The sequence below is a fragment of the Fistularia commersonii genome, chromosome 21, assembly GCF_037954325.1.
Source record: "Fistularia commersonii isolate RoL2024-O1a breed Wild chromosome 21, RoL_Fcom_v1.0, whole genome shotgun sequence".
NCBI classification, from domain to species: domain Eukaryota; kingdom Metazoa; phylum Chordata; class Actinopteri; order Syngnathiformes; family Fistulariidae; genus Fistularia; species Fistularia commersonii.
In genome coordinates, this window is record NC_141304.1 from 2790344 (window position 1) to 2818181 (window position 27838).

General features: G+C 45.8%; 1 protein-coding gene across 1 annotated transcript; it reads right to left on the reverse strand.

The window, feature by feature from the left end:
• Positions 1–1487: 1487 nt before the first annotated feature.
• Positions 1488–26262, reverse strand: LOC147222052 (zinc finger protein 385A-like). Its single transcript, XM_086167999.1, has 8 exons — positions 25852–26262; positions 19414–19547; positions 12326–12436; positions 6523–6697; positions 4625–4945; positions 3811–3986; positions 3633–3719; positions 1488–1942 (listed from the first exon to the last, which is right to left on the reverse strand). Exons 1-8 carry the CDS (start codon positions 25859–25861, stop codon positions 1727–1729), a joined length of 1230 nt encoding a protein of 409 aa, XP_086024125.1. The 5' UTR covers positions 25862–26262; the 3' UTR covers positions 1488–1726.
• Between the last annotated feature and the right edge of the window lie 1576 nt (positions 26263–27838).

A 27838-nucleotide genomic window follows, 5' to 3' on the forward strand; every position in this document is an offset into this window, starting at 1 on the left:
TTCAAAAACGATCCAACCATCCTTGAATGCGTCGTCCGTTGACGTTCCCGCCGTCTGCTGTACCGAATCCCCGTAAATGTCTCCTGCCTTCTCAGGGACAACGATCTTGGTATCTCACTTGACGGTCCACCTCTGCCAGGAGGACAAGGGACATTCTTTTCAAGACAGCAATGTCCGTTTTCTGGCCAGAGAAGACATATGGTTCGAGAGAGGAGGCAAAGTAGCCATCTTTGTTGAAACGGAAACTGGACAGAGGCGGTGTCCTACTGGGATCAATACCAAGATGGATTTGCACACACAGACCAGGACCGTCTGCACCCTCCAAACTTCCAGGAAAGATCCACTACCAGAACCAATCCTGGTAACTAGCACATGAACATCAGTCAGCAGGTTTCACTCCCTTGTTTAGCTTTAGCTCTTCCCATTCCAGTCCAGGTAACCCCTCAAAGTTGTCCTTTTGTCCCAATAAATGACACCCCCGTTAGCGTACCGCCCCCCTTCGAGCTAGTTTCTGCCCATCAACTCTTCCATTTACATAACAAGCCACCATAACCAGTCCAAAGCCCTGGCAGTTATATTTGGAAGCTCCCCAGAGACCATAAGAACTGAAAGAAGCCTTGGGGATGAGGGCTGAGAGGTCTTCAAGTGAAGAAATTCAAGTCCAGTTGCCACAACAAGAAGACTACCGTAATTTCTGGACTATTGAGCGCACCTCAGTATAAGCCGCACCGGCTAGCCGATCGCTATCTCGGTCTTCCTCCTGCGCACTAAAACCGTCGGTCGTCGGTCGGACTCAGAATGTCCCGGTCATTTCATCGGTCCAATGTGACGAGGATAAATGTTTTAGCGGTGTGAAGGTTTTTAGCCCCCCCCCCCCCCCCCCCCCCCCAAAAAAAAAATCCATATATTAGCCACATCGTTGTTCAAGTGAAAAAAGTTGCGGCTTATCGTCTGAAAATTACGGTAATCTCTTCATGGACCACAGCACACCTTGCTCATGGTTTTCTCCAGGCTACCAAGTGGCGTGAGGCACGTCCCACGGTCTCTAAACGCTCCTAACCCAGATATCAGCTTGAATCGTCAGCAAGAAATCCACTGCGAATCTCGAGAACTCCTAAGTCGATGCTCTCGGAAGTCAAGGTTCGGCCTGTTTACGTGAGTTTGTAAGTCATTTCCATGCAGGGGTTCGCATGGACTCGACGTTCGCTTTCGTTTTGCCGCTAAAGCAGCGAGGTTTCGGGAAAAAACAGGGACGCACTCAGCCGACCGACAGCAGGACAAACGTTGTTAGCTGCATAGCGCTCCGGTCGCAGTGACTCCTCCATCTGTGCAGAAGCAAGGACGACCGCCAAATCCACACAAACAGTACAAACACTATCATTCCTAATTGTCGGCAGTGGCTGCGGAAGGCCCCCAGTTATGCCGTGCTAGCTATAGCAGGATACCCGCTAACATCAGAGCTAACTATTATATCTCACCGACAGCCGTTTTTTTTGTTTTCTTTTTAAATTAAATCGATGTTTTGGATGCACGGACGACATCAAGACCGGAGGAGAGGTAGGGCTGGAGATGGTGGATTGGCGGCTTGGGGAAGTCCACATTCACTTAAAGAATCAGCGGTTCGTAACGGGGAAACCGTGGAATATGACGCCGTTTGCACCATCGTGACGGTTTCGGACGTGGATGTTGTCACAGTGCGCTTCTTTCCCGGCCTTCCCGGCCTTCATCAGTACGGCGAGAAGAGGACGGGCCCGTGGGCGGTGCGGATGGGCCCCGGCGCCGGCCTCAGCAGGCCCAGCGGCGTCCCCTGCAGGATGTGGGCGTGCGAGGTTGGACCAGGCGGGCGCAACGCCAGCTGATTGGAGGACACGGCCGCCGCCATCGCCGCCGCCACCGCCAGGGGATTCGGTAAAAGTCCGGCCCCGAGGGATTTGGGAAGATCCTGGGCAAAAATGACAGAAAAATTGGAAAAATAGGTTAGGGTCGCCATGGAAACGCCAGTCAATTTCACCATGCAACCGGTCAGCCGCTCATTCTGCAGACTGGGTCGAGGGGCGGCGGTTCATATAATACATTTTGCCAGTTCACATTATTTAATCTTAACACAATGATGACACTTTACATTATGCTATTACAAAAATTTGGCATTATAATAAAAAAAATAATAAATGAAATAAAAAAAATGGAGGATTTCATAGGTTCATTAGGTAACCGTTCTTAACCAACAATGCACAGCGTGCGCGGAGCTTGTGTATCTTCTGTTCTGAGGTTTCATCGTTCACTCGTTTCCACCCGAAAAAGCTCTTTTTTTCCGAGGGCTAGCTTATGGTAGCTGATAGCTGGTAGTGCAGAGTTAAGTGCGACAGTAAGGCGAAGGCGGATACAGTCATTTTTCGAACTAAGATCCGTAAGGTCGAATTAAAAAAAAATAGAATTTGTACCAAGAAAGGTTTTCTTTGTGGATCGATGGTTGGGGAACCCTGATACAGAGCTAGAAAAAAGACAGCACATCTGCTATCCAGTTAGAAATGGGTGCTGGATCCAAAAAGTTGACTGAATCGAGGTTTAAAAAAATCCGCACACCAAAACTTAATCTACTCTACATATAATAGTAGTAGTAGCATAACAGTTGTTGTCCATACCATGTTTTCCGTCTGTATTGTTCTGTTCTGTTTGTATAATTCTTCCTCCCACGTATATACTCGATATTTCATATTGTTTGCCAAAATGATTGAGAATGTTTTAGTTCATATCTGTACATATGTGGAAAACAGGGCGTGCAGTGACATGCACTGCTGGTGAGTCACTGACTTCATCACAATCAGATTTTTCGGGAATCGCAAGAAAAATCCCTGGTATCACAAGCGCCCCCTACCATGAGGCACAAGGACTGCGTGCCTCGCTTAGTTTTTATATAGCACAAGAAACTAGCCACACTCGTACGGTTGCTGACAAAAAAAAAAAACACTGTGCATTGGACATGTATTTCAGATAGTAAAAGTGTTTGAACATTTTAATAGGGATGTACAGAAAGACAGTTTTAGTGCAGAGCACGCCAGCAGTCAGCCGTCGTTGCGCAATCTACGTAGAGGCGCAACAGTTCCCGGCCTCACCGCACGCCTCTTCTCAGTATTTGAACAGTAAGTGTGAAAAGCCACCATTTTGAATTAAAAAAAACATGAAAAACTGGCGAAGTTAATAAAAAATACCTATAAATCACTGATAAATATAACATTTAATTATTGTATTAATTTGACATTTTTTTCTTTCAAGATTTGCAAGTGAGGCACAGCCTCTCCTGCCTCCCCTGACTGCACATCCCTGGGGGAAAAAGTATTCGTTTCTTAGGTCTGGCCTTGAAAAATGTTGAGGATAATGTTAAAATGTTAATATGACATGATATATCTAGCAAGAGGTGCAAAAAAAAAAAGGGAATCAATAACATGATCATTCCCTTTACAAAACATGTTTGCTAGCACATATCTCTGGTAAGCGTCTGAGGAAGAGCCTATGTTTACTCCAAACGTCATGGGAGAATCTTTTTTTTTGTACTATATATAGAATCTCATCTTTATTTTTGGAGCTTGAGTATGTTTTTTTTCCCAAATTAGTGATTTTTGCAAAGTGCGTACCATGAAGTCCGTGCGCTTCTTGTGCCGACTCAGGAGAGGATTCGGTTTCCCCGCCACGCCGTCTCGGTGCCTCCGGCTGGATATGTGCTGCAAAGCATGACGAGAAAAGGGTGTCGTCGGATGCTGAGACAACTGAGGAGGTTTCGCGGTCGGGAGAAGCTCTTTCTGGTTTTCTCACTTGCTTGAGCTGCAGCTCGGAGTTCACCCTGACGTTGCAGATCTCACAGTGGAAAGTGCGCTCCTGAGCGTCGGGGTCCGAGGAAAGCTCCGCCCCCCGCTCGGGACCCAGGCGCGGGTACGCCTTGATGGGTCCGAGCCCGCTCCGGGCCTCCAGGATGGTTTTGTGTTTGGTACCTGGCGAGGATTGGAAAACAAGGTTGACGCTACCATCTCGCTCCGCCACCAGGTGGCAGCAATGCACCTGGCACCGATGCGCCAATGGAACGCGGCTTTTCTGACGTTGCTGCTAAAGCTAACGCGAAAACAAACTTTATTATATTTTAAAAAGGAAGTTTTTCCGTGTGGTTTTTGTGCGTGTACTGTGACAAGACTGTGTGACAGTGTCTGTGCTTGAATTTACACCTTAGTCATTGATGGAACGTTTTTGACGTCCCGTTAAAGCTAACGTGACGCTAGGCCAGGGGTGGGCAGTTATTTTTGTTGGCGGGCCACATTTCTTATTTAATTTTTTATACACGGGCGAACTAGGTGAACAAAATGGAAACTGCAATTTAAAATTGTCAATTTTTTGGCATTTTATTTCAATTTTGAAATAATTAATAATAATATAAATGCAGCGACCGACATTATTTTGGAAAAAAAAATTAAAGAAAAAAAATGAAAAAACAAGTTTCTAAATTCAATATTGATTGAAAATACTTGTTAAAATATTTAAAAAAAAAATGGTTTGGCAAAACGGGACGGATGTGGCCCCGCGGGCGGTAAAATACCCACTAGCTAATGTTGAAGCTAATTTTCCGAAGTTGACCAACCTTTGTTGTGAGCCTCCAGCTGCGAGAGGGAGTTCACAGCCACTTTGCACAGGGAGCAGTAGAGTAGCTTTTTGGCTTTCTCCTCCTCGGACTCCCCCGAGGCGGGGCTGGGCGCCGGGGAAGGGGCGTCGGAGGGGGCGGCTGCCGCCGGGTCCGCATGGGGCGAACTTAGCGTCGCGGGGGACGAAGGGGACGGCGGCCATGTTGCGCTGACGTGGGGTAAGGGGGGATAGTCTGCATCTGTCGAGCTAAGTGCAGGCGTTGGGAGGCGGCTGGGGGTCAAAGGTGACTCATTAGAGTTGGGAAAGGTTTGGGTGTCATCTGCAAACAGCACAATTGTTCAGGTTAGTAAGGAAGCCACACCGTCATCGCCGGTCATCTCTGATAACAGTCAGGAAACAAGATACAGCGGAACCTTGAAGTCCGAGTGCGTCGACTCAGGAGTTTGCCGAAGTACGAGCCGCCGTCGTGTGGATTTTTTCTCTTTGTGATTCGAGCTGAGATCCAAATTTGGAGCAAGCCGGATGAGCCTTTGACGTTTACTAGGGAGCCACTAGCTAGCCCGGAGAAAATCATGGAAAAACAAGCGCGAGGTGCACGTGTTGTGGACTCGTCAGTGAAGAGATGGAGAAGACGGTGAGATACCGAGAGCCGGAGCATCATCTTTTTTTTTGAGGAGCGGCATTCACTCCGTCGCTAAATGAAGGTTAGCAAAGTGTGCACGTTACGTTTAGCATCACATTGTCGCATTAAGTGTGTAGCCAGTAAGTTGAGTGATCTTGTGAATCTTGAGTGAATCTTCACAGTATGCAATAAAATAAGTAATTTACTTATTTAATTTCTTTCTTTACAGTCTCTTTTATTAGAAATTACTGTAATTTACAGACTAGCCGCGACTTTTTTTCCCATGCTTTCCCACAAACACTGCGGCTTAAACAACAATGCGGCTAATTTATGTTCTTTTTTGGGGGGGGGGGCTAACAAGCTTTGTGCTGCCAAAACATTTAACCTTGTCTCGTCGGTCCAATGAAATTACCGTGCAATTCTAAGGCCGTTTATTTCCGAAACAACTGGTTTTAGTGCGCGGGAAGAAGACAAAGATAGCGATCAGCTGGAGTAGGGCAAAGCGGGGACGGAAAATGGATCGATAGACTTTTCCTTGTGTTATTCATAATCGATATTTTCCATCCGCCGTGTTACAGGCACTGTGTGGAAAAAAGCATTTCCAGTACGCACCTGTGGATGTTTCTGGTATGTATTTCATTGAAAGTTTAAAAAATGTTTATGTGAAAATATCTACCTTTACAACGTGGACAGCTGTGGCTTATGGAGTGTAGCCTATATATGTACACAAATATTTATTTTGTTATTTTTAGCCAATGCGGCTTATATTCAGGTGCGCTCAATAGTCTGGAAATGACAGTACTATTTTCGATACGTAATTTGTTATTTATTCACACATTATAAAACCGGGTCGGCGTTCACTCCGTCGCTAATAGAAATTAGCAAATATGCAAGTCACATTTAGCAACACATTGTAGCATTAAGCGACAGAGCACCAAAAGCAAAACTCCACCCATCTCCTCTGCTACTGCCAACGTCTTCATCCAATCACGTTATTCCTTAACTCTTAAACTCCCAAGTCAAGGAATTACTGTATAACTCAGCTGGTTGTAGCCAGTTGAGGCTAAGCGTCAACTTGATGGGTGGAACTTTTTTGTCCAATGAAGCAATTCAATGCAGGTATCAGAAAGTTTTTTCTTGCAAGTTGCAAAGGCATCAGGATCAATAACTCTGCACATGGAGTAAGACTAATAGGCATCCACCCGGGTTAGTTACAGCCCCGTGGCTTGCCGGCCGTCCGATCCCCCCAAGTGGCCGCAAGCTTGTTGGCTCACCCTGCTTGCCAGACTCTGGTGCTGGGCTGGACGGCGAGGGTCCCGAAGGGGAGGGAGGAGCGACCGGCGGAGGGCGCTGCTTCTCGCCGTCTTGGAGCCTCGTGGTCTTGGACGTCTCAATGCCCTTCACCTTTCGAGCGTGGCGGTTCCCCTTGTAGTGGGCCTCTGCCTGGCTCTGGAAGAAGAAGACGCCTAGGTAACCCACTTAATTCTGTGTCCGCTTAAATGACTTGTATGCTCATTACGCAACATCTGAATCATAAATCACCTCGCGGCCCCTGAAGTCTCTAAAAACGCGGTCAAAAAAAGCAGAGCAATCTTCACATCTCCATCCAAGGGGTGGACACCCCCTCTAACTCTGCTCAGGGACATCCCATGATGCACTTTTCTCAGTGTGAGGTAGGAAGCTAACATTAACCTAGCCAGTTGTTGTGCTAGCTGCAAAAGATGACCTCTGCTCTGATGCACCCCTGTCATCACTCCCACTCCTCCCCGCCCTGCAAGAGGAACCCTCATATGAGAAATGAGATGAGACGTATTTTAATGATTCTATGATTGGGAAATTGCTTAGCAGCAGCAGCAGAAGCAGCAGCAGTGGCAAGACATACAAGGACAAGACAGTTACAAGCCGAGAATAAACACAAAAATAAACACAAAATAAACTCTGAAGTCTAAAAGTATAATCAATCAATCAATCAATCAATCAATCAATCAATCAATCAATCAATCAATCAATCAATCAATCAATCAATCAATAAAATAAAATAAAATAAAATGTAATGAGCACCTCCCATTGATCAGGTTCTTATTTCTTCTATGAACATTATGCTATTACTGTATGCTGTCAGCTATTACCATGTAGCTAGTAGCACTACCGGTATCAGCAGTAACAGATCGTTTCATTTATACGAAATATAAAGTGCACGGCGATATAAACTGACAGCATGAGAGAGTAGCAGCAGTTTTTTTTTTTGTGTACGGTTTAGTGCACAGGTGGGCAATTAATTCTTCCAAGGAGCCATATGAGAAACCTGGATGGCGTTGGAGTGCTGAACCAACGATAATAGAAAAGCAACACATTTGTGTAGCATGAATGGAATACATGTTTCGTCATTGTCCGTGAAGGTTCTCAATCATCCAGGTGGTGGTGAATTCTTGTTGAAATCTCGTCCCAAATGAACAAGACGCTTCGACCTAGTTTCTGCCAATCGACTTTTCCATTTGCCTCACCTGAACCCACCCGAAACCTTGGAAACTCCCCATACGTCATTAGAGCTGACGAAGCCTCGCGGATGACGGCCGATGTGTCTTCAAGTGAAGAAATTCAAGTTTAGCTGCCAGATTTTGACAAGAATGTTTGATCGACCTCAGGCGGGCAGGGGTGCCCATAGGGCCACATGTGGCCTCCGGACAGTAAAATGTCCAGGTCTGGTTTAGAGCAAAGGTCTTTGCAACCATGTACTGCAATGGAACACCTGCAAGAGTCATTCATTCATTCATTAGCTACTCTTATCCTGCACTCTGGAGGTGGGGTTCGCCCCGTACTGGTCGTCAGGCAATCACGCAGCCACATATATGTATTTGCAGACCATGTATTTTGCAGACCAGGTGGCATTTTTGGGGGTCCTCTTACAAACAAATGTACATAAAGCACAGTATGTACTGGTATTACAAAAAGTGGCAGAGGTAAGCATACTATGTATAGCCAGCGATAGCCGACACCTGAGGTTAGCGTGAGGTTGGAACAGCGTTGTAATCCAGCGCTACATACCGTATTTTCTGCACTATAAGCGCACCTAAAAGCATTTAATCATCTCAAAAACCGACAGTGAGCCTTATAATCCAGTGCGCCTTATATATGGATCAATATTGAGCGTCTCCCAACTACGGGAAGCAGCCGCAGACTCCATTTTCTCCCATAGAAGAAGTAGCACACGGTGCATTCTGGGATATATGACTGATATATGATATATTCCATTTGTGTGTGTTAGTGTGTGTGTGTGCGTCGCCGAAGAAGCAGGGGTAAAAACGGTAAAGGGGAATTCCAGTCCCACACCACTTGTGTGTGTATAAAGACCCCAAAATGGCACCTTTCAAGAGACACGCTTACGATGCAGAGTTTAAACTCAAGGCGATCAGTCACGCAGCAGAACACGGAAAAGAGCAGTAGCGCGAGAATTCAATATTAAAAAAATCAATGGTGCGGAAGTGAAGGAAGCGACAAGATGACCTGCGCCGAGTAAAGAAGACCAGAGTTTCCGAGGAAACAAAGTGATAGGTTACAGTTAGAGGACAAACTTGAACAGTGGGTTGTTGAACAGAGAGCAGCAAGTAGAAGCGTCTCCACAGTCACTATTCCAATGAAGGCAACAGTGCTAGCACACAAACTTAATATCAATGAATTTAGAGGAGGTTCTACTTGGTGCTTTCGTTTTATGAAACGCTTTGAACCGTGACAAATGGAGTTGGAAATACATTGTTTGAATGAAGGTGGCGCAAATACCGGTAAGAGCTACCGGTATGTACGGTACCGTATTGTGAATGCACCAACTTGTTTTAGGAATGAACGGAGTTGTCAGAACGTTGGTTTGTATTCTATTAATAAAGTTTGACTGACTTATCTGACTGATTTGTTGACATTCCCTTTAGCGCAGCTCCATTTAGTGGATGCATAACGCAACTCCGGCCACTACTATAGTTTCTATTCTATGTCCCTTATAATGCGGCGTGCCTTGCATATGAACATTTTTTTTAAAATAGGCCATTCATTGAAGGTGCGCCTTATAATCCATCGCGCCTTATAGTGTGGAAAAAAGGTAAGTATTTATCTAGCATTACCAAATGTCGCACTAAAACATTTTGACAGATTTTTGGGTGCAGTGTACCACATAAAATTGGTTGGCGGTCGGTGAGCACAAGAATTCACACATAAGGCGCACTGGATTATAAGGCGCACGGCCCATTTTGAGTTTAAATATTCTAAATGCGCCTTACGGTGCGAAAAATACGATACATACAACAATTCCCAAAATTCATGTTTTTGGACTGTGGGAGGAACGTGGAGGAACCAACACATAAAGCCCCCCTGTCGGCATCCAACCGGGAACCTCCTTGTGGGTATATTTTTAAAGTGTGTGTGTGTGTGTGTTGGGTGTGCACAGGTCCACAGCCAATGAACAACTGTGCCTTCTCGATTGTGATCAATTTCGTGCATGTATTTCCTACATGTGCCGTGGAGCGGCTAGCCTTAGCCTCAACCGCTAACGACAGCCACCATTGGCGACGACAGCCATGGCGTCCCATTTGACATGTGAGCCAACCCCTCTGATTAGACAGCGAGATGAAACCCTTTAAGTGCACACACACACACACACATACACACACACACACCCACACACAGAGCTCCTGTACATGCTAATCCTTGGATCCCTGTTTTCTACAGGTGACCCCAGATGTGCGGCCTGCGGATTGGGACGCTACGGATCTCCACAGTCAGGAAGTGAATGGTGATTAAAACGTCAGCGTTTGTGCAGAGCTGGACGGGGGTGGCGAGGGACGACGGCGTGGAGGGGATTCGAGCGAAACGAACGTCCCCCCCCCCGAAATCCTTCTCTGATGTTTTATCTACAAAGAGGCAGAAACAAAGCGGGTGGAGGGGGTTTGAGGAGGGGGTCCGGCTCGGCGCCGCAGCGGTGACGGCGGGGGTGACGTCAGCCTTGCAGCAGCGAGACGAGCGGACGTCCTCCGGCGGGCCACGAAATGTGTTTCCAGTCTCGCTCTCTGGTTGCCGTGGGAAACAATCGCGTGGACGGTGGCGCTGGGGGGGTGGGGGGGGGGGGGGGGGTCGGGACGCCTCGGCTGCTCCGTGTTTTCATTCCTCGACGTGCGGCGGCAAATGTAAACATGTCGTAACATGGAAAAACACCCCCTCCAGGCATGTGAGAACATGCACACACACACTCACACACACACACACACACACACACACTTGTGTTACACCGCTCTCCGGTGACTCCCTGCTTGTGTCCTTTACACACACACTGGATTCGGGCTGGGCTATTTAGCGCTTTGTATTTAAAATGTGTTTATACTTTAAAAAACAGGCCACGCTGCAATTTAGCTTCTCGACATGTGAATGAACGATTGAATGGTCTCTATATGAATCTCTGTGATTGGTCCAGAGTGAACTCCTGCCTCTCGGCCAATCACAGCTGAGGATAGGCCACATGCGGGATTAGCGGTAGAGAATATATATTTTAAAAAAGTTTTCAATCTTTTGCTACGGCAGTCCTGGGCATTTAAGGCCCCATGAGCCACATCCGGCCTGTTTTACCTTTTTAATCCGACCCGTCAAACTATTTGAATATGAAGTATTTTCAATCAATATTGAAACGCCTTATTTTTTCCTTTTGTTTACTTTTGTTTGGAGGATTACATACAAAATAATGTTGGGACATTTATGTGATCATTAATGACTTTAAAGTTGAAATAAAAACATTTATATTTAAATTGCGATATTCATTTTGTTTACATGATACCAAGTTGGCCTGCGCATTTTAATTAAATAAGAAATGTGGCCCGCTAGCAAAAAATTGCCAACCCCAGATTTACAAACATATAAACCCTACAGAGTAGCTTATTCACTGAATAAGTGGCAAGAAGGAGCCCCCCGGAATCACAAGAGCCCCCTACCATGAGGCAGGAGAACTGCGTGCCTCACTTTATGAGCCATTCTATAATTGCTCAGCACAGGCCACTAGTAAGACACATACAGTTGTTGACAAAAAACACTGTACATTGGAAATGTACTTCATATAGCAAAAGTGTTCATATGGCGACATACTGAGAGACAGCAATAGTGTCTTATTGCAGAGCATGCCAGCAGTCAGCCGTCATTGTGCATTTAGCATAGAGGCTCCACAGTCCACAGCCTCACCGCTTGTCTCTTCTCTGTGTTTGAGCAGAAAATGTGAAAATCCAATATTTCAATAAAAAACTGCTGAACTTAAATGAAAAATACCTTTACAGTGCAAATCACTGATAATAAAATATATATATGTATTCCTATTTTATTTTATTTAATTTTATTTCATTTTATCATTTATACATATTTTAAAGCTTAATGACCATCCCCACCCTTCCTATACTCTTCCTATATAATTTTAAAACTGGTGACGTTAGATGACAAATATCTTTAAATCAGTGATAAAATTAACCATTTCATTTTTTTTTCATTTTACAATTTTTTTTTCTTTCCAAAATTAGCAAGTGAGGCACAGCCTCTTCTGCCTCCCTGGAACTGCACATCACTGCTTGAATGAAACACTGCTCTCAGTCTGCAGCCAATCATAGGGTACTTCAGATTTCACCTGGTTAATCAACCAATTAACCAATTTAGCATTTTTCAATTGTGCCCCAATGATATCCGCTGTTGTTTTTTTGGGGGTGTCACCCTTTGAATCAACGCATTTAGGAGGTTTTCGGTCTACAGAAAATCCACAGTCTACCTCCTACTCTTCAGACTTCCTGGCCTCTTGTGACCTGCCAGTCAACCGAGAGCCAAACGAATATAATACACGGGGAATGCGGAGAGCTTTATAGCATTTATTTTGTTTTCCAAAAAGCGCGAAGTGTCCTCCACCTCGGTGAAAATCCCGCCATCCCATCGGGCGAGTCTCTATATATAGGACAAAAGGGAACCGAGGATGGAGCCAAGGGTGACGCCAAAGGTCAAAGAGCTCATGTGCAACGAGCGAAAAGAAAAAAAAAAGACCGACATTTCGCGTGATCAGAACAAACGTACCTCTGAGTTGAAGCGGATTTGACATACGTTGCAGGAGATGATCGGACGTTTCGCCTTCACCAAGGGTGCCGCGAAGGTGTGCGTCATCACGGCCTTCTGGACGGGGTCCATCTGAGGAGAGAGGCCGCGAAGGGTAGCGTTAAAGGGCCTCGAAGGGAAGAAGGCGTGAGCGAGTGACAGAGCGAGGTGCTCAAGGGTTGGGAAACGAGGGCGAGTGAGCTGAAGAGAGAGAGCAGTGATTGATGTGGACAGGAGGGTGTGCGTTTCCGCGGTAGCAGCTGGTGCTGCTGTCTGTGCTCCGGTTCTTGGGTGCTGTTCAAAAGCTCTAATTCATGCCGGGGTGAGAAGAGCCTAATTACAGGCACATAACCCCCCCCACAGCCCCGCTGAAAATGTGCGCATTTTGGGTGCTTTATAACAGGCGTGACAAATCTTTGCACAACCTTTGCTCGACTGGGAAGGTCCAACTTGAGCGGATGACTGTGGCGAGTGATGGCAGAAAAAAAAAAAGGCCTTTCATGCGCCGCAGTAAAAGGTAGCGTCTGTTCCGGCGACGACTTCAACCTTCATCTGGAGAAAGGAAAGGGAAAACGCTAAATGCTAAAAACAAGCTAAGTGTGCCCAGAGGTGTGAATAAGAGGGTGAATGTTGGCACCCTGCCTCTTGACCAATCACAGTGACCCCGTCACAGCAGGATAAGAGTTATAGATAATGACTTAATAATTTGGAAACATTGGTTCTTTGTTAAAGGATAGGCTTCAAACCTTTCTGTTTAAGTTAGCATTAACCTACCCCCCAGTTATGCTAGCTCTGTCATCCCTACCCAGTTTGCACCCGTGTCCCAACATCGGTGGGAGATGGGAAGTTAGCATTAGCCTAGCAGGAAGTTATGCTAGCTTCCGAAGGCTAACTCTGCAGTGGGACATCCCATGATGCAGCACTGTCATGCCTCCCACTCCTCCTCTCTGGTCTGCACGAGGAACCCTCGTGTCTTCTCCAGAGTCCCTGGGCTCTCTCATTGGTCAGTTTCTCAGGGGGAGGGGCTTGATCTACTGCAGCATCTTGTCAGCCATCCGCCATTGTTTGTTTTATGAACATTGTATGATGTCAGCTATCAGCATGTAGCTGTTAGCACTACTGGTGTTAGCAAAAAAAAAAAAACAGATTGTTAGTTCCTGTCCCGCCAACCTTCATACGCTCTGTCTTTCTACCCAAACCGGTCGAGGCAGAAGGCCGCCCTTATTGAGCCGGGATCTGGCTGCAGTTCCTGGTTTCCTCCAAGCGCTTGCTCCTGGGGGAACGCAGTGTTTGTGTAGATCTATATATTAAGTTCTAGGTTTTACAAAAACGGTCCGTTTCCGAATACGAGGCCACGTCGCCGCCCATGTGAGGCCAGCCGGCACTCCCTCGCCACAGCTCTAGGCGTTTCCCTTGTCGAGTGGCCAAAAGCACCCGGTGGTTTTTACCCAGCCTCTCATCTCCCGCTCAGACTCTAGTTTCTTGCCTGCCAACCGAGGGGCCGTTTACACTCCGAGGAACGGTATAAATGATCTGAGAACTTAAGTCACATCTGAACGCAGATCGGGAAATATATAGACCTGCTGCTTTTCTGACTCTACGAACCCCTTCGCTCCACTCTACCTTTTTGTTTTGCATTCTTTCGGGTGAGACCTAAGCACCTTAAGAACGCCCCAGCTTTAGTTTGGCTCCTGGAACCTTTTAGCTTTGCATTCCTACAGCCTATGAGGGACTACGGTAGCGACCGGTGTGACGCTAGCATCTGCAACGTGCACCTTAAGCGCCTCAAGAAGACGAAGAAGAAGAGGATGACGATGTGGACAACACGGAGGTGGAAGTTGCCGCAGCATTTATGGATTAAGAACCTTGAGCGATCGGATGGGTTGATGTGTTTTTAATTTTCCTGAGTTGTGTGAAGAGCTGCAGAATGTCTCCACCCTGTGCTCTGCGTTCTGCATTCTCCTCGTGTACGTGCCATCGGGCCCTAGCATGAGCGCTAATCAAAGTGTTGCTGTTAATCGGATACCGCTAACCATTTCTGAATGTATACAATGCATATGTTTAATATACGAAAAGTTCCAGCTCTAAATCGGTTCCAGGAAGTAGCCTCCACTGGAGGAACCACGGTATGGACCGGTGTGATGCTAGCATCTGCGACTTGCACACTCCAAAACATACCACTGAGGAAGAGGACGATGACATAGACAACAAGGAGGTGGAAGCTCCCACAGTGATCGTGGAAGAAGACCCATCAGATGGCTGGAGGTGTTTTTAATCTTCTCCATGTGCTGCTTCGCCATATGAAGAGCCCTGTTAGCCGTTAGCTAATTCCGCACTTTGTTCGGTCCAAAATGAACAGTCCAGAAGAGCTCGGACTTCTTCATTGCTTGCTGCTTGTCTATATTTGTCCCAAGCCAAAAAAAAACATCTGACTTAAAAAGTGATGCTCTGAAAGAAGTATCTGGTGATGGGCGTACTTTATGAGTTCCAACAATCACCAAGCAGCTACGAGTTCGTATGGAATCTTAAAAAGATTGCCTCGGAGCAGGAGCTGGGATGGTTCTAGAAGCTGAGGTCCATGGTCTCCCGGTTATTTTCTCTGCTGTCCTGATGCACAGAGAAAGCCTCATTCCTGAAAAAGCTCAAGGAACTCCAAAAATATCCTGCAGCGAGAAAGGGGCTATTGCAGGGCTATTGCTGACCTCTGGCCTCCTTTCTTGTTCCATCTTTTGTCGTCTCCGCCCTCAAACAGCAGCTCCTCAGTCAGATATTCATATGTTGCATCTTTGCTGTTATTGAAAACTCCAAGGCCTTTTTTTTTGGCATCAGTTTTACATGCAACAGAGTGAAGGGTGCTTCTGTTGCCCCTTTATGCAGCAATTTCCCATAAAAGCGTGTCTTGAGAAGTGGAAACCTGATGCCATCTGTTGTTGGCGAGCCTGGTCGCTAGAGCATCTAGCTGGGCAGGTGGTCCGAAATATAAGATGGCCTGACGGAGGCAGACGGTGTGGAGGCAGCAGAACAGGTGTGATGTGGGCACATTTTTGGATTGGCTTAAAAGCAGCGGTGTGTGGAGCAGCCCGTAGACCAGGGTTACTCAGTACGTCCAGCGCAAAGGTACCGCCGGTAGATCACGTGGCATACACAAAAAATAAAAACAGGATGGATGATGGATGAGAAGAGAAGGGAAATGTGGATCGGCATCCTCTGGCAATTCATGAAAAGTACGACATCGACTTGCGTTCGAAAAGGGAGCTAAGGAAGAGAAAGGTGAATTGAAGGCACCCAACAAAGCCTCATTATCTGTCGGAGCTTTTAGGCCAGGGGTGTCAAACATACGGCCCGCGGGCCGGAACCGGCTCGCAATGGGGTTCGACCAAGCCCGCAGGATAATTTGAAAGTGAAAAAATGCATAAAAGACAAGGATTTAATTTTTTAAATTAAATGCAATTCGAGAATTTTCCGCTAGGGGGCGCACTATTTTGGTCAGAGTAGACGACAATCCGCATCACTGAGACGGACCAATCAGCAGACGATATCAATGTACCACCTGCTGCTTGTTATGACGTTGTTTCTACCCCGTTCTCTACCTCCCCGCTACTCCCTCATTAGCCAAAATGTCGTTATCAAAACAGAGAAAAGGAGTTAAAGAGTGTCGAATTTTCAAAGAAAATTTGACTACGTCCTATTTATTTACGGAGTCGCACGGGAAACCTTTGTGCTTGGCGTGTTTGCAACAATTTTCGGTATCTAAGGAATATAATATACGGCGCCACTACAAGACTCACCGTGAAAAATATGACAGCTTGCAAAGAAACTGAGAAGAGACGAGATCAACGAATTGCTGGCGGGTCTGAGGAAACAGCGTCCACTTTCACCGATAGCCGAGAACTCAGTGACGCAGCGGTAAAAGCCAGCTAGCTAATTGCTAGCGAAAATGTGCAATTTAATTTTAGTCACCAGCCTCACTACTAAAGAGTACGATGGAATTCTACTGTTCATGCAACTCCATGCGTTTTCAGTATTTATTGTATGTGTATTTATGTTTCATGTTTGAAGTTTACACATTTACAGGACAGGTAAATACTTTCTTCCTTACACACTTGATAGCACTCTTTTAAGTTTGGAGGGTGTAGGCAGGGATTTAATTTAGATTAAATATGCACATGTGTAAATAGTTTAAAGATCCCTTTCTTTATATGTCTCATTTAATCTTAAAGTGCATTACTATATTTTTCAATACCAAGTACTTGTTAAAGTTTTGTGCCTTTGTAAGATCAGTGGGATCGCATGATCACATGATGGCAATGCAAACATGTGAATGACAAAAGTAATTTGCACTTTTGTCTAAGGAAATATGAGGTGTTTCATGAAATGTTTTGTAAAAGGATTGTTCATTAAATTCCAAAAATGTCCTTATGTCCTTGTACTTCTTTACACCAAAACAGAGGAAAGACATGATATTTTGGTTCTTTATTGCTGAGTATGCTATTATTTTAATGGTCCACTTGACATCTACCTAGGCCGTATGTGGCCCGCGATGAGAAATGAGTTGAAATGAATAAATGAATTATGCTAATAAATGAATTATGCTAATACAGATTTACTGTGGTGAGGCGTATCCTATGATACAGCATCTCGCCAGGCATCTGCCATTGTTTTTATCTTGTGCGAATATTTAAGCTATCAATGTACCATGACAGCTATTAGCATGTAGCTTTAAGCGTTAGTTGTAGCAGATCATTCGACATTCATATCCACGCTGTCTCTATCACACTCCTGCAGATCCTGCAGATCATCTTATTTTCCTGTTTGATCAATATTCCCACTAGCTATATGAAACCAATAATAAAATCTCTCAACATATTCTAGTTGGTATAAAATTGTAAAAACAATTGGCCGCAATCGTTGTTTACATCGCAACGCTGTCTGGGTTGTGACGTCAGAAGGTTGGTTCAATTTACCGTACAGGGTAAAAACACGTCATCTGTGCAACACTTGTGAAAGAGGAGGATATTTTTGAAGAAAGAAGTCCAAATGAGCTCCAAAATGAAGTCGTACAAAGACACGAAGAGGCCGGAGCCGATAAAAGTCACTACTTGCGTGCAGCAACTGCGTTGCAGCGCTAACAGTTTGTTGTAAAGAGTTGACCTTTTTTGTCACCAGCTGTTCACTGTCAACTTCCGGACCGCTGTGCTGACCGACCATCAGCTTCCTCTGTGATCATGCTGGTTCCTGCTCTTTTATCATCAGATGCTACCTCTCCAGTAGCGGGTTGTTGATGTCCTAACAGGAGAACATCCAGCGTCTCTTGCCTGTGGCGTTTCTTCACTCATTCTTTTGACCTTTTGTCTGCCTGCTGAAAGAAAACTGCAGGCACTTAGCTCGGATAATGTGCCACTTGGATCCGGAGGGAAGTGGTGAAAGCACTGCCGCGGATCCTGAGGAAGTCGTGTACGTCCACAAGCAATTTCCCACTCCATTCTCCTCTTCTTGTCCCTTGCAAAGCTGTGTAGCCTAGCATCAGTCCCTTGTTACCCGCCGACTGGAAATTGCACCCAAAATCAGCAAAATTTGGCGTTATTAGCGTATACAGTGATCCCTTGCTAAAACGCGGTTTACTTTTCACGGATTGGCATCGTGCATTGTGTTCTGCATTCTAATTGGCTAAAAAGTCACTCCGCTTCTTCTATAGCTGTGCGTCAATAACGTTGCAGTTTAATATGTACACGTACGTAAAACAGCTTGCCAAATTTACATTACATTCGTGCAAATTCTCTTGCAATTTCGAGTTTCTCTAAAACCCATAATGTTGACAAAACGCTCTGGACTGACAAAAATACCTGCGGCAGGGCCCAACAGGCAGCGGAAGATGCTATCTATCGCAGATAAAGTTAAACTTCTGGACATGCTAAGGGAAGGTAAAAGCTATGCGGCTGTAGGTCGGCATTACGGAATTAATGAATCCTCCGTTCGTTCCATAAAGAAGGAAGAAAAAAACATAAGGACGACAGCAGCAATAAGTTTCGCAGCAGCAAAAAGGTCGTGGTGGGCGGTGCCAATCCCTGCAATTTGAAGCCTTCTGTTCACATTGATGATTAAAATTATTATCTGACACTACAGTACAGAAGTTATTTGTTGAAAAAAACATTTCTAAAGTACAGTACTTTTATTTGTGAAACAAATGATTGAGCCTGTAAAATGGTTTGTTCCTTCTTTTCAATGTATAATAGAGTATTTAATTGTATAATAATTGTAAAAAAAAATAAAGGTTTCTACTTCACGGATTTTGCCTATCACGGGTTCTTTTTGGAACACAACCCCCGCGAAAAAAAAAGGGTATACTGTATTCCATACTGAGCCAAAGCTAACACTAACGGAAAGCTAAAGTTAGCACAAGCAACCTGTATATATCATCAATTGTGCTCGTAAACCAGTGGCGGCCTCTGGGTTAAAATTTGTGTTATAAATTGTGAGTCTTACAGAAATAACAAAAATATCATGCTTTTTTTTTTTTTTGAACAACTCATCCGAGTATGAGACAAACAGCAAGCATATTTATGCCTATTAGTCTTCCCAGACATTGATTTTGGAGGGCATATCAATAAAATCGGACTTACACCAGACAGTAAACATGAAATACGAGTATTTCCGACCTATTCTGGAACACTGATGTCAATCGTCACCCTCGACGGCCCGCATCCAGATGCGGAGACTCAAGCAGCAGGGCATTCATACGGACTTCTTCGGCATTAATAACCAACGCCCGCAGGGTCCAATAATCGACCTGCATGGGGGGGGGGGGTCATTTTGCCCGAGTGCATGCAGATGAGCAGGACAATAAAGTGTGTGTGTCTGGCCGTGCCGACCTTCACATGAAACCCAATCTGGAAATGAGAACTCACCGTGGAAAACGCTGACGGCAGAGAACGTGGCCCAAACCGTTGCTCACGAATGATTAGCTCTTTTCCGAATACGGTAAAAAAAGTTCGCCTCAGGGTTTCCTCACCCGCATCACTCGGATAGAACAGATTAACCGCCGTTTTGTATCGCGGCGTTTGAACACTCACCGCTGTGAAGTTGTGGAAGAGGCCGATGGCGGCCGGGTGAGGCGGCTCCAGCGGGAACTGCAGGAAGGGCTTCATGTCCAGGGGCGCCGGTGGGATGACGGGTGGGCTCCGGAGGAGCGCTCGGTTCACACCTCCTGGGGCGAACGCAAACAGGGAAACACTGGATTAAATATCGATTTTGTTTACGCTTTAATACTACAAATGGAAAGCTACAAGCGGAGCATACAAGTGCAACCCCTCAAGGGACAAAAAGAGAAATCTGTGCAAACCTTCCCTTCACATTTCCTATGTTACGTTTGCTGGTCTCCAAGCTACTCATCTCAGCTAACAGTAACTAGCGCTAGCCTCACCTGCCCACTCTTGCTCTGCGTGCCAGATGTTAGCTAACTCCACTTCCTCCTTTCAGGACGATGGCACACGGAAGAGGTGTACTTTATTTGTTACGTCGGCGGTGAGGCTTTAAGATGGAGCACCATGGATCCCAGATCTCACTCCTCTCCTGTCTGCACTCGTGTTCCTTCCTCATGAACTCACCAGCGTCTCACCAGCGTCAACAGCTACTACTGCATCATGACAGCTATTAGCATGTAGCCATTAGCGCTGGAGGCATTAGAAGTAATAAATCATACCCCTTCTGTCTCCATCACATATTTGCTATCCATCTCCGTCCTCCTCTCTCCTGGTTGAGGTAAAAGGCCGCCCACATTGAATTCAGATCTTTTTCTGCACCCCTAAAAGGCAGTATTTCGCCTCCAAGTGCTTGCACCTGCAGGAACGTTGGGTACCTGTGGATTATCTTAGGGTGTGGTCTACATGGAAAATTACCTTAAATTTTGTCATCAAAAATCAACAGTTGCTTCCATCGACTGGGAGAAGAAAGACAAAGATACTTCAACGGTAACCTTGTGGCTTCAAAGCACCTCACGTTTTGTTGGATTACATTCACCCATTCACATATTGATGCAAGGCGCTAACCAGGCATCAGCGGCTACGGGGGGAGGTCCAATGAGGATCAAAGTACCATGTTGATCCACCGTCTTGATCTTCATTTCCACTCCCTGTAGCCTCACGGTTCCACTCAGATTTCCTCTCACATGTATCCTAGCTTACCTTCATCCCTCTCCTCTCCAGGTCATACCTCCACCTTTCTAGATGACCCTGCTTCCTGCTCTCACTTCAGAGCACAGTGTCATCTACAAACATCTTAATTCTTACCAAAACCCAAACCGCTAACCAGGGAATTAGAAGACACGGTTCCCAGAACCGATGTGATGGTATGTTCCACTGCTAAGCTTAGACCCATTCCTGTCGAAGACAGGAAAGTGAAAGTTTGTCAGAGCTTTGAATAACGTCAATTGGACGAGACGCCCAGGCTTGTGTATCGCGGCTGGTTGTGTAACGTAACCCCCACGATAATGGGAGACTACTAGTGATGTACCTGGATGCAACTTCCTTGTATCTTATGTAGCTACAGGGAACATGTTTGCATTTATCTCGACACCTACTGGTTACAAGTTGGATTAGCAAAATCCTTAAATCTACAGACGAAACTCCCGAGCTTCACGTTTGGAGGAGGCGCCTGGGTTTTCATTCACCCCTCAGACGTCCCAATCTTCCAGGCAGACTGGACACATTGCGAGGAGTTAACGTGTAAAATTGCCACCAAGCTCCATAAATCCTAACCTGCAGTGGCGTCCTCCCCTTTTTTTTTCTTTTCAAATGCAAATGTTTGGCCGGGAGACGATCAATGCCTGTGTAATAGCTTATCGAATTTTATCGTGGATGGCGAGAAGACAGGGTTTCGGGGGCAACCGGAGGGGAAAAAATCTCGCCGTCACACCAGATTTTACAACTGGCACGTCTGAGGCGGCTCAGATTGGCAATTCATTTGGCCAATTTGGCCTCGATGATCACAGAGGTAACGTCAATGTCAGGAGTCTCGCCTCCACCTCACAGCTGCACAGCTGAGTCCAAAATGAGTTACCACGGCGGATTACCCAGCAACCCCCCCTCCGACAAACACCCCTGTCTCTGCGGCTGCAGCGGCGAGGAGCATCCAACCCCCTAAAACAGAAAGACTGCGAAGCATACAACCCCCTTCACTGCAGCTTAGCAAGTCAAAAGCGGACGGTTCTGCCGAAGCTGCCTTCTATTGGCTGATAGAGGACGACACACATGTGCATGGACACCCACACACACACACACACACAAGCTTTTGGAACGTGAATGAATGATGCTTTGGAAGGGACAAGGCTAACTTTGGATGCGCTGCCCCCGGTGGCCAGGTTTGAGTACTGCACCCAGGGTTACAAGTTGTGTGTGTGTTCTGCAGCCTAACATGTAGCATTTGTAGCAACGCTGACTGCTGCTGGAATTTTCCCAGAAGTCACTGAAACAATCGCTTTAGGGTAATGGAACTACGCCGCCGTCTCCGCCAATCAAGTGGGAGACGTCATCTGGTTGTAAACACCCTCTGATTGGCTGGGAGCTGGAAGGCGGTGACCTAAGCAGGGCTGTTCAGGAAACGAAGGGGGCGAGTTTTGGGGTGAGCCCAAGGTAAGGAGCCATGCTAACCTCCAGGTTAGCAGGTAGCAAGAGTGCCTCATGTTCACAGCGTCACACTGGTTGGGGCGTGGGAGGCACTGCCGCCGCCGCCGCCACCGCAGAGTCAAACTTTCTGTCATCACGAGCAAAACGTCACTATTTGCCATGACGACCGTCTACTGCTTAAACTGAACCGGCCCACAACCGTCTAAAATATGGCCAGCATCTGACTCTTTCTCCCGCGCCCCTGCTAGCCTTTTGTAAACACATTTGCACACCTGCCGGGACTGAGACGAGGACACGCAGCTGCACGTGCACGCACACGGAAACCCGAGCGTGGATAAAGGATCAGCAAACACATGCAGGTTTCGGTACCGAAATAAAAAAACATGGAGAACAATGGGCTCAGACGTTCAAGCAGCAGGTGATTTTACACCAAAAGGCAGGCACGGACAAAGAATTGCTTTATGTTTTCATTCATTTCCTACATTCATTTTTTAGTTTTATTTTCCTTCTTTTTTTTTTTTTTTTTAAAAAAAAGGCCCCTCAATCTATGTGCTTTGTCATCACAGTAGCGGCTCTGGCCAAAAAATGTGATCACTTCGATCTGTAGTAGTCTCTCATCCTATCGCGGATAATACTGCAGCTTTAAAAAATGTACTTTTATCTATTTATCATTTCAATTACATTTTAACAGCAAAATAACCATTTTCTTGGGTAGCGACCAACCAGAGCATGATGTTCTCTATCCTGGGGCCTGATTGGCTCAGCAACTTTCTCTGCATCTCCTGCGCTAGCATCAACCATTTCCTATCGATCGCTGCTCATAGTGTTACTCTGTTAATTATATCGGAAGTGTTTATAAGGTTGATAAGCGTGTGAGGAGAGTCATAAAGCTGCTATATATACATATATATATATTATATAATATATATAAAATATATATTATATATAATATATATTATATATAATAAAAATGATATAAATACAATTTATATAAAAATATGTAAATAACTACTTTATTTACTTTTAGTGAATAAAAAAATTGTAATATGTGAAAAATAATATATAAATAAATATGATATATTAAAATATGTAAATAATATATATACAAAACATATCTAAAGCTTCAAATGAAAATTTTTTTTTTGTTTATCGCAGCTGGTTGTGGAACGTAACCCCCGCGATAAATGATATACTACTGGTGATACACCCAGATGTATCTTCCTTGTATTGATGTGCAGTCAGGGGAGGCAGGAGAGGCCGTGCCTCACTTGCCAATCTTGGAAAGAAAAAAAAATCTTCAGTGAAGAAAAGAATTAAATGGTTACATTTATCAGTGATTTGCACTTTAAAAGCATCGTCATTCAAATTCGCCATGTTTTTTTAATTCAAAATTGCTGGATTTTCACATTTACTGTTCAAATACTGAGAAGAGACGTATGGTGAGGGCACGGAGCCTCAACGTAGATTGCACAAATGCACAATATCTATCTGTATGTCGCTATTAAACACTTTTGCTATATGAACTACATTTCCAATGTACAGTGTTTTTTTTTGTCAACAAATGTATGTCTGTTACTAGTTTCTTGTGCTAAGTGATCATAAAAACACCTGCCAAGAGCCACTAAGTGAGGCACACAGTTCTCCTGCCTCATGTGATTTCCCCCCCTGGTAATTTTGTCAGCAGCCGCCACTGTTCATTCTCTTCTTGTGACATATAACACTCACCCTGTCATTCAAACATCACAAAGAGATAAACATTCACCCTTTCATTTATACGTCATATACAGACAAACAACCATTCATCCTGTCATACACGTATGAACATTCAGGTTCTCCACTGAACCTCCTGTAGCTGGAAGCAGTAATTCCAGACCTTCCTTCCAGAAGGTAGTCCGGACTGAGGGGCCAGCGTGCGGTTTTATACGATGGCGTGATCATGAGACGCCATGGGAGGATAATGACGGGCTGCCGCTTCCAGCTCACAGCCTCACAACAAGCTAAATCCAGACACCCTCCTGCCCAACTTCATGTCTGTGAAAAAAATCCTATAGATCATAGTGCCATAGAGTGGCTTCAGCCTGCGTCCACGTCAGCGTGCATCCCATAATCGCAGGCCGTGGAATCACACGGATCCACGTCTGCGCTAACGTCTGTGAACGGCTAAAAACACAGCGTTTCCTTCTAGCTAGCAGTGGAAAAACCAAGTGGCCCCGAACACGTACCCTGTGCTGCCACTGCCGCCGACATGTGAAACATGTGTTATAAAGTGCATGGTCTCACACACACACACACACACACACACACATGCTTGCAGAGAGTTTTAAATGTCGATACTTCATCCTTCACTGCATCGCCTCGATTTAAAGGTCACGTTGTAATCCGGGCCACCTGTGATTCTTTTAGCGGGCAGCGATGTCTTGGGAAATGCGCGTTCGTTCTCCGCGGCGGCCATTAAGCGTCTTTTCGAAGCACCAGCGAGCAGAAAAAGCCCCCCCGTGATGAATAAATCAAGATCTCAAACCTCCGGTTGTGAAATATTAATTGCAAAAAATCACACTAAAACAGCGCGACGGAGACGAGGGGGGAAAGTAAAATGGCAAATATAAGCCGATAACCCGCCGCGATCGTGTGTCGGCGTATTTCAGTAACGCGCTAAGCGTTCGGATCAGGTGGGCGTGAGGGCGGGGAAACCAAAATAAAGCCGTCAGATGTTTCCTCAGCGGGGATGGAGGGGAGGGGGGGTCTGGATTTGGGACTCGAACCCAGAAGGGCTTCTTTATAACTGCCTGAGAGCGAAAATATGATTAATTCAGCAACGGTGACGTGCAGTTTTTGGGGCTACGCGGCGGTTAGCGGTTACCGCAGCGCCGCGAGAAAGTCCCAGGTTTGATTCCCACTGGGGGGGGACCTCTCCACGGGGACCCTCCATGTTCTCCATGTATCTGCGTAGGGTTCCTCAGGGTTCTCCGGGTTCCTCCCACGGGGCCAAACACATGACGGAGGTTCCCCATAGAGCCAACATTGACCAGATATGTGAATTAGAGGTTGTATATCTATACAAGGTGTGAATGAGTGCACGCACGGTTGTCATTATATGACATGAATGAGAGGATGAATGATCTTGCGTCTATATGAGCTGTGAATGCATGGTTGTATGAAATGAGAGGGTGAACGATTGTATGTCTCATTACAACATGTGAATGAATAGTTGTCTATGACATGTGAATAAGAGCTGCGAATAATTGTATGTCCATGTATGATGAGTGAACGGTTGTATGTCTGTATGAGGTGTGAATGAGTGAAGGCATGGTTGCCTCCATGTAACATGTGAATGAGAGAGTGAATGTTTGTCCCTGCATGATGAGTGAATGATTGTATGTCTCCTAATAATGTGAATGAGAAGGTGAATGGTTGTATGTCTCCGTATGTGTCCGTTTGATGGACCTGCTTCTTGTCCCGTCCAATCACAGCAGGGTTCGGCTTCAGCAACCCGCAACTCTGAGTGCAGGAGAAGCCGTATCGATAATGAATGAATGAATGAATGAATGAGTGAATGTTTCATTTGCCCTGCGCAAGCTTTAGAAGAAGCCGAGAAGACGACACACAGCCGGGTTTTCGTCCCACGGCTCTCGTGGAAATATGGAGGTCAAGCTCCACGGGAGAGGAGGTCCATGACGGACTAATGAGAAGGTCAACGCCGATCACCGTGTTCTCCAGGCAGGTTGGAACTCAAACCCCAGAAGTTCAGTCTGGTCCATCACGACAACATCTCCCTCATTGACACACACACACACAAAGTGCACGTTCACATGCACCAGCCTCTTCTTCTTCCGTATCTGAGGACATGCAGCCGCGGAGCAAACAAACGTCAGGTTGAAATTCTCATACCCAAGATCATCCTGGCTCCTCGACGTTCTCCCGGAGTATGAAGGACGGGGAGGGGGATTCTTCTCCCGTCCGCGTTAAGCCTTCTGAAGACCTCGAGCTCCCGCTTTCTCCTCAAAGCGTGGCTTCAAAACATCACAAGCCACCTACTCCTCCCGCTCCTCTCCGCCTCGTCTCGCTCCGGTCCACACGAGAAGCTCCCTCCCTCCGGATCTGGGGGGAGGGGGAGGTCCTGGAGGCAACGCGAACGTGCACCTCTGCAAGGAGGACCACCAGAGAAGAAGCGCTAACTGGAGGAACCTCTGCACTACAGCATGCCCGCCCCCCTCCTTCCCCTCTCCCTCTCTCTCTCGCTCCCTCCCTCCTTTCTCCTATTTTATTTTAAGCCCGGTGCTTCACGCCGACAGCCCCCCGGACCTGAACGTGTCTCGGGTTTCTCGGAGATGGCCGCCCCTCACCTTCTCACCCCCCTTCCCATAGATCCCCTGATGAGTTTGCTCAGCGGCTGTTTGCCCGGGATTAGAGGAGCAGACTGGCGGCGGCTGGATGGAGGGATGGAGGGATGGAGGTGAAGGTGCGGGGGTGGAGCCGACAGCTGCGCGGCGGGCGGAGGGCGTCGAGACCGCCTTCCGTACCTGCCGTGTGTGTTTGGAGACCGACCCGTGAAGGTCACGTCCTCCCGTGAAGGTCACGTCCTCCTCTGAAGGTCGGGGACGGGTTTCCAAACAAATGTTTGGAGTCTCCATGTTTCCTCCCAAAGTCCAAACACGTGATGGAGGTTCATTCGAGATCCTATATTGTCTATATGTGAACGAGCGCATGAATGGTTTTCTCCATGTGATATGACAAGGTGAATCTCTGTAGGTCTCTATATCACATGTAAATGACATGTTAATGACATGGGGAATGGTTGTAAATCTCTGTATGTCATGTAAATGAAAATGTATCTATATAACATGTGAACGAGAGGGTGAATAGTTTTCTCTATGTGATATGACAGGGTGAATCTCTGTAGGTCTCTCTATCACATGTAAATGACATGTTAATGACATGGGGAATGGTTGTAAATCTCTGTATAATGTATCTATATAACATGTGAATGAGAGGGTGAATAATTGTATGTCTCTATATGTCATGTAAATGAGAGGGTGTCTGTTACATGCAAATGAGAGGGTGAATAGATGTTTATATGATGTGCAAATGAAAGTGCGAGCAGTTGTTTGTTTCTATATTACACGTGAATGCCAGGGTGAATGTTTGTATGTATCTATTTTTGACATGAATAAGTGAATAAATGGTGATACGCCGCTCACCCGACGCCTTCAGCTGTGACCCTGGATAAAGATAAGAGTGAATGGTGTATATTTCTATATGATAAGTGAATGAGAGGGTAAATGGCTACGTGTCTCTATTTCACATGTGAATGAAAGGATGAATGGTTGTATATCTCTGGGTGCATTTATTGGAGCCCTGAAAATTCTCGATATAAAGCCGAGCCACTAACATCATTGCCATGTCTTGGAAAAACATAAAATATTAAGTTTCGACAACTTGATCAGGTACTCTGATATCCGTCTGGTCCACAAAATTTTACATAACGCCGCCCACCGCCCTTCAGGGTAACATCTGATGGCCCCCAAATGACCAAACTAATAATGTCACAATACAATACATTGCACTTTCAACTTGCAAAAATACTTATTTTATTGCCTTTTTATGTATTGTATGGTCATTTTATTGTCTATTTGTACATTTTATATATATTGTCTTCCCAGGACGACAGATGGAAAGTAGCTATGAGCTACAATCTAGTACAAACATATCTGCTTCTGTGCTTAATGTAATTGTACACTGTCCTAATAAACCAATAAATGAAATTAATGGTATGTCTGCATGATGTTGAATGAGAGGGTGAATGGTTTTATGTCAAAATGACCCGGATGAGAGGATGAATGGTTGTCGCTTTGTGATGTGAGAGGGTGAATTCATT

Bases quoted from the DNA above. Each gene is read 5' to 3' on its own strand.
- LOC147222052 (XM_086167999.1), bottom strand. The intron at 4,946-6,522 runs GTGAGCCAACAA...TGCTGTTTGCAG, and splicing joins ACCAGAGTCTGGCAAGCAGG to ATGACACCCAAACCTTTCCC. The intron at 3,987-4,624 runs GTTGGTCAACTT...AATCCTCGCCAG, and splicing joins GCTGGAGGCTCACAACAAAG to GTACCAAACACAAAACCATC.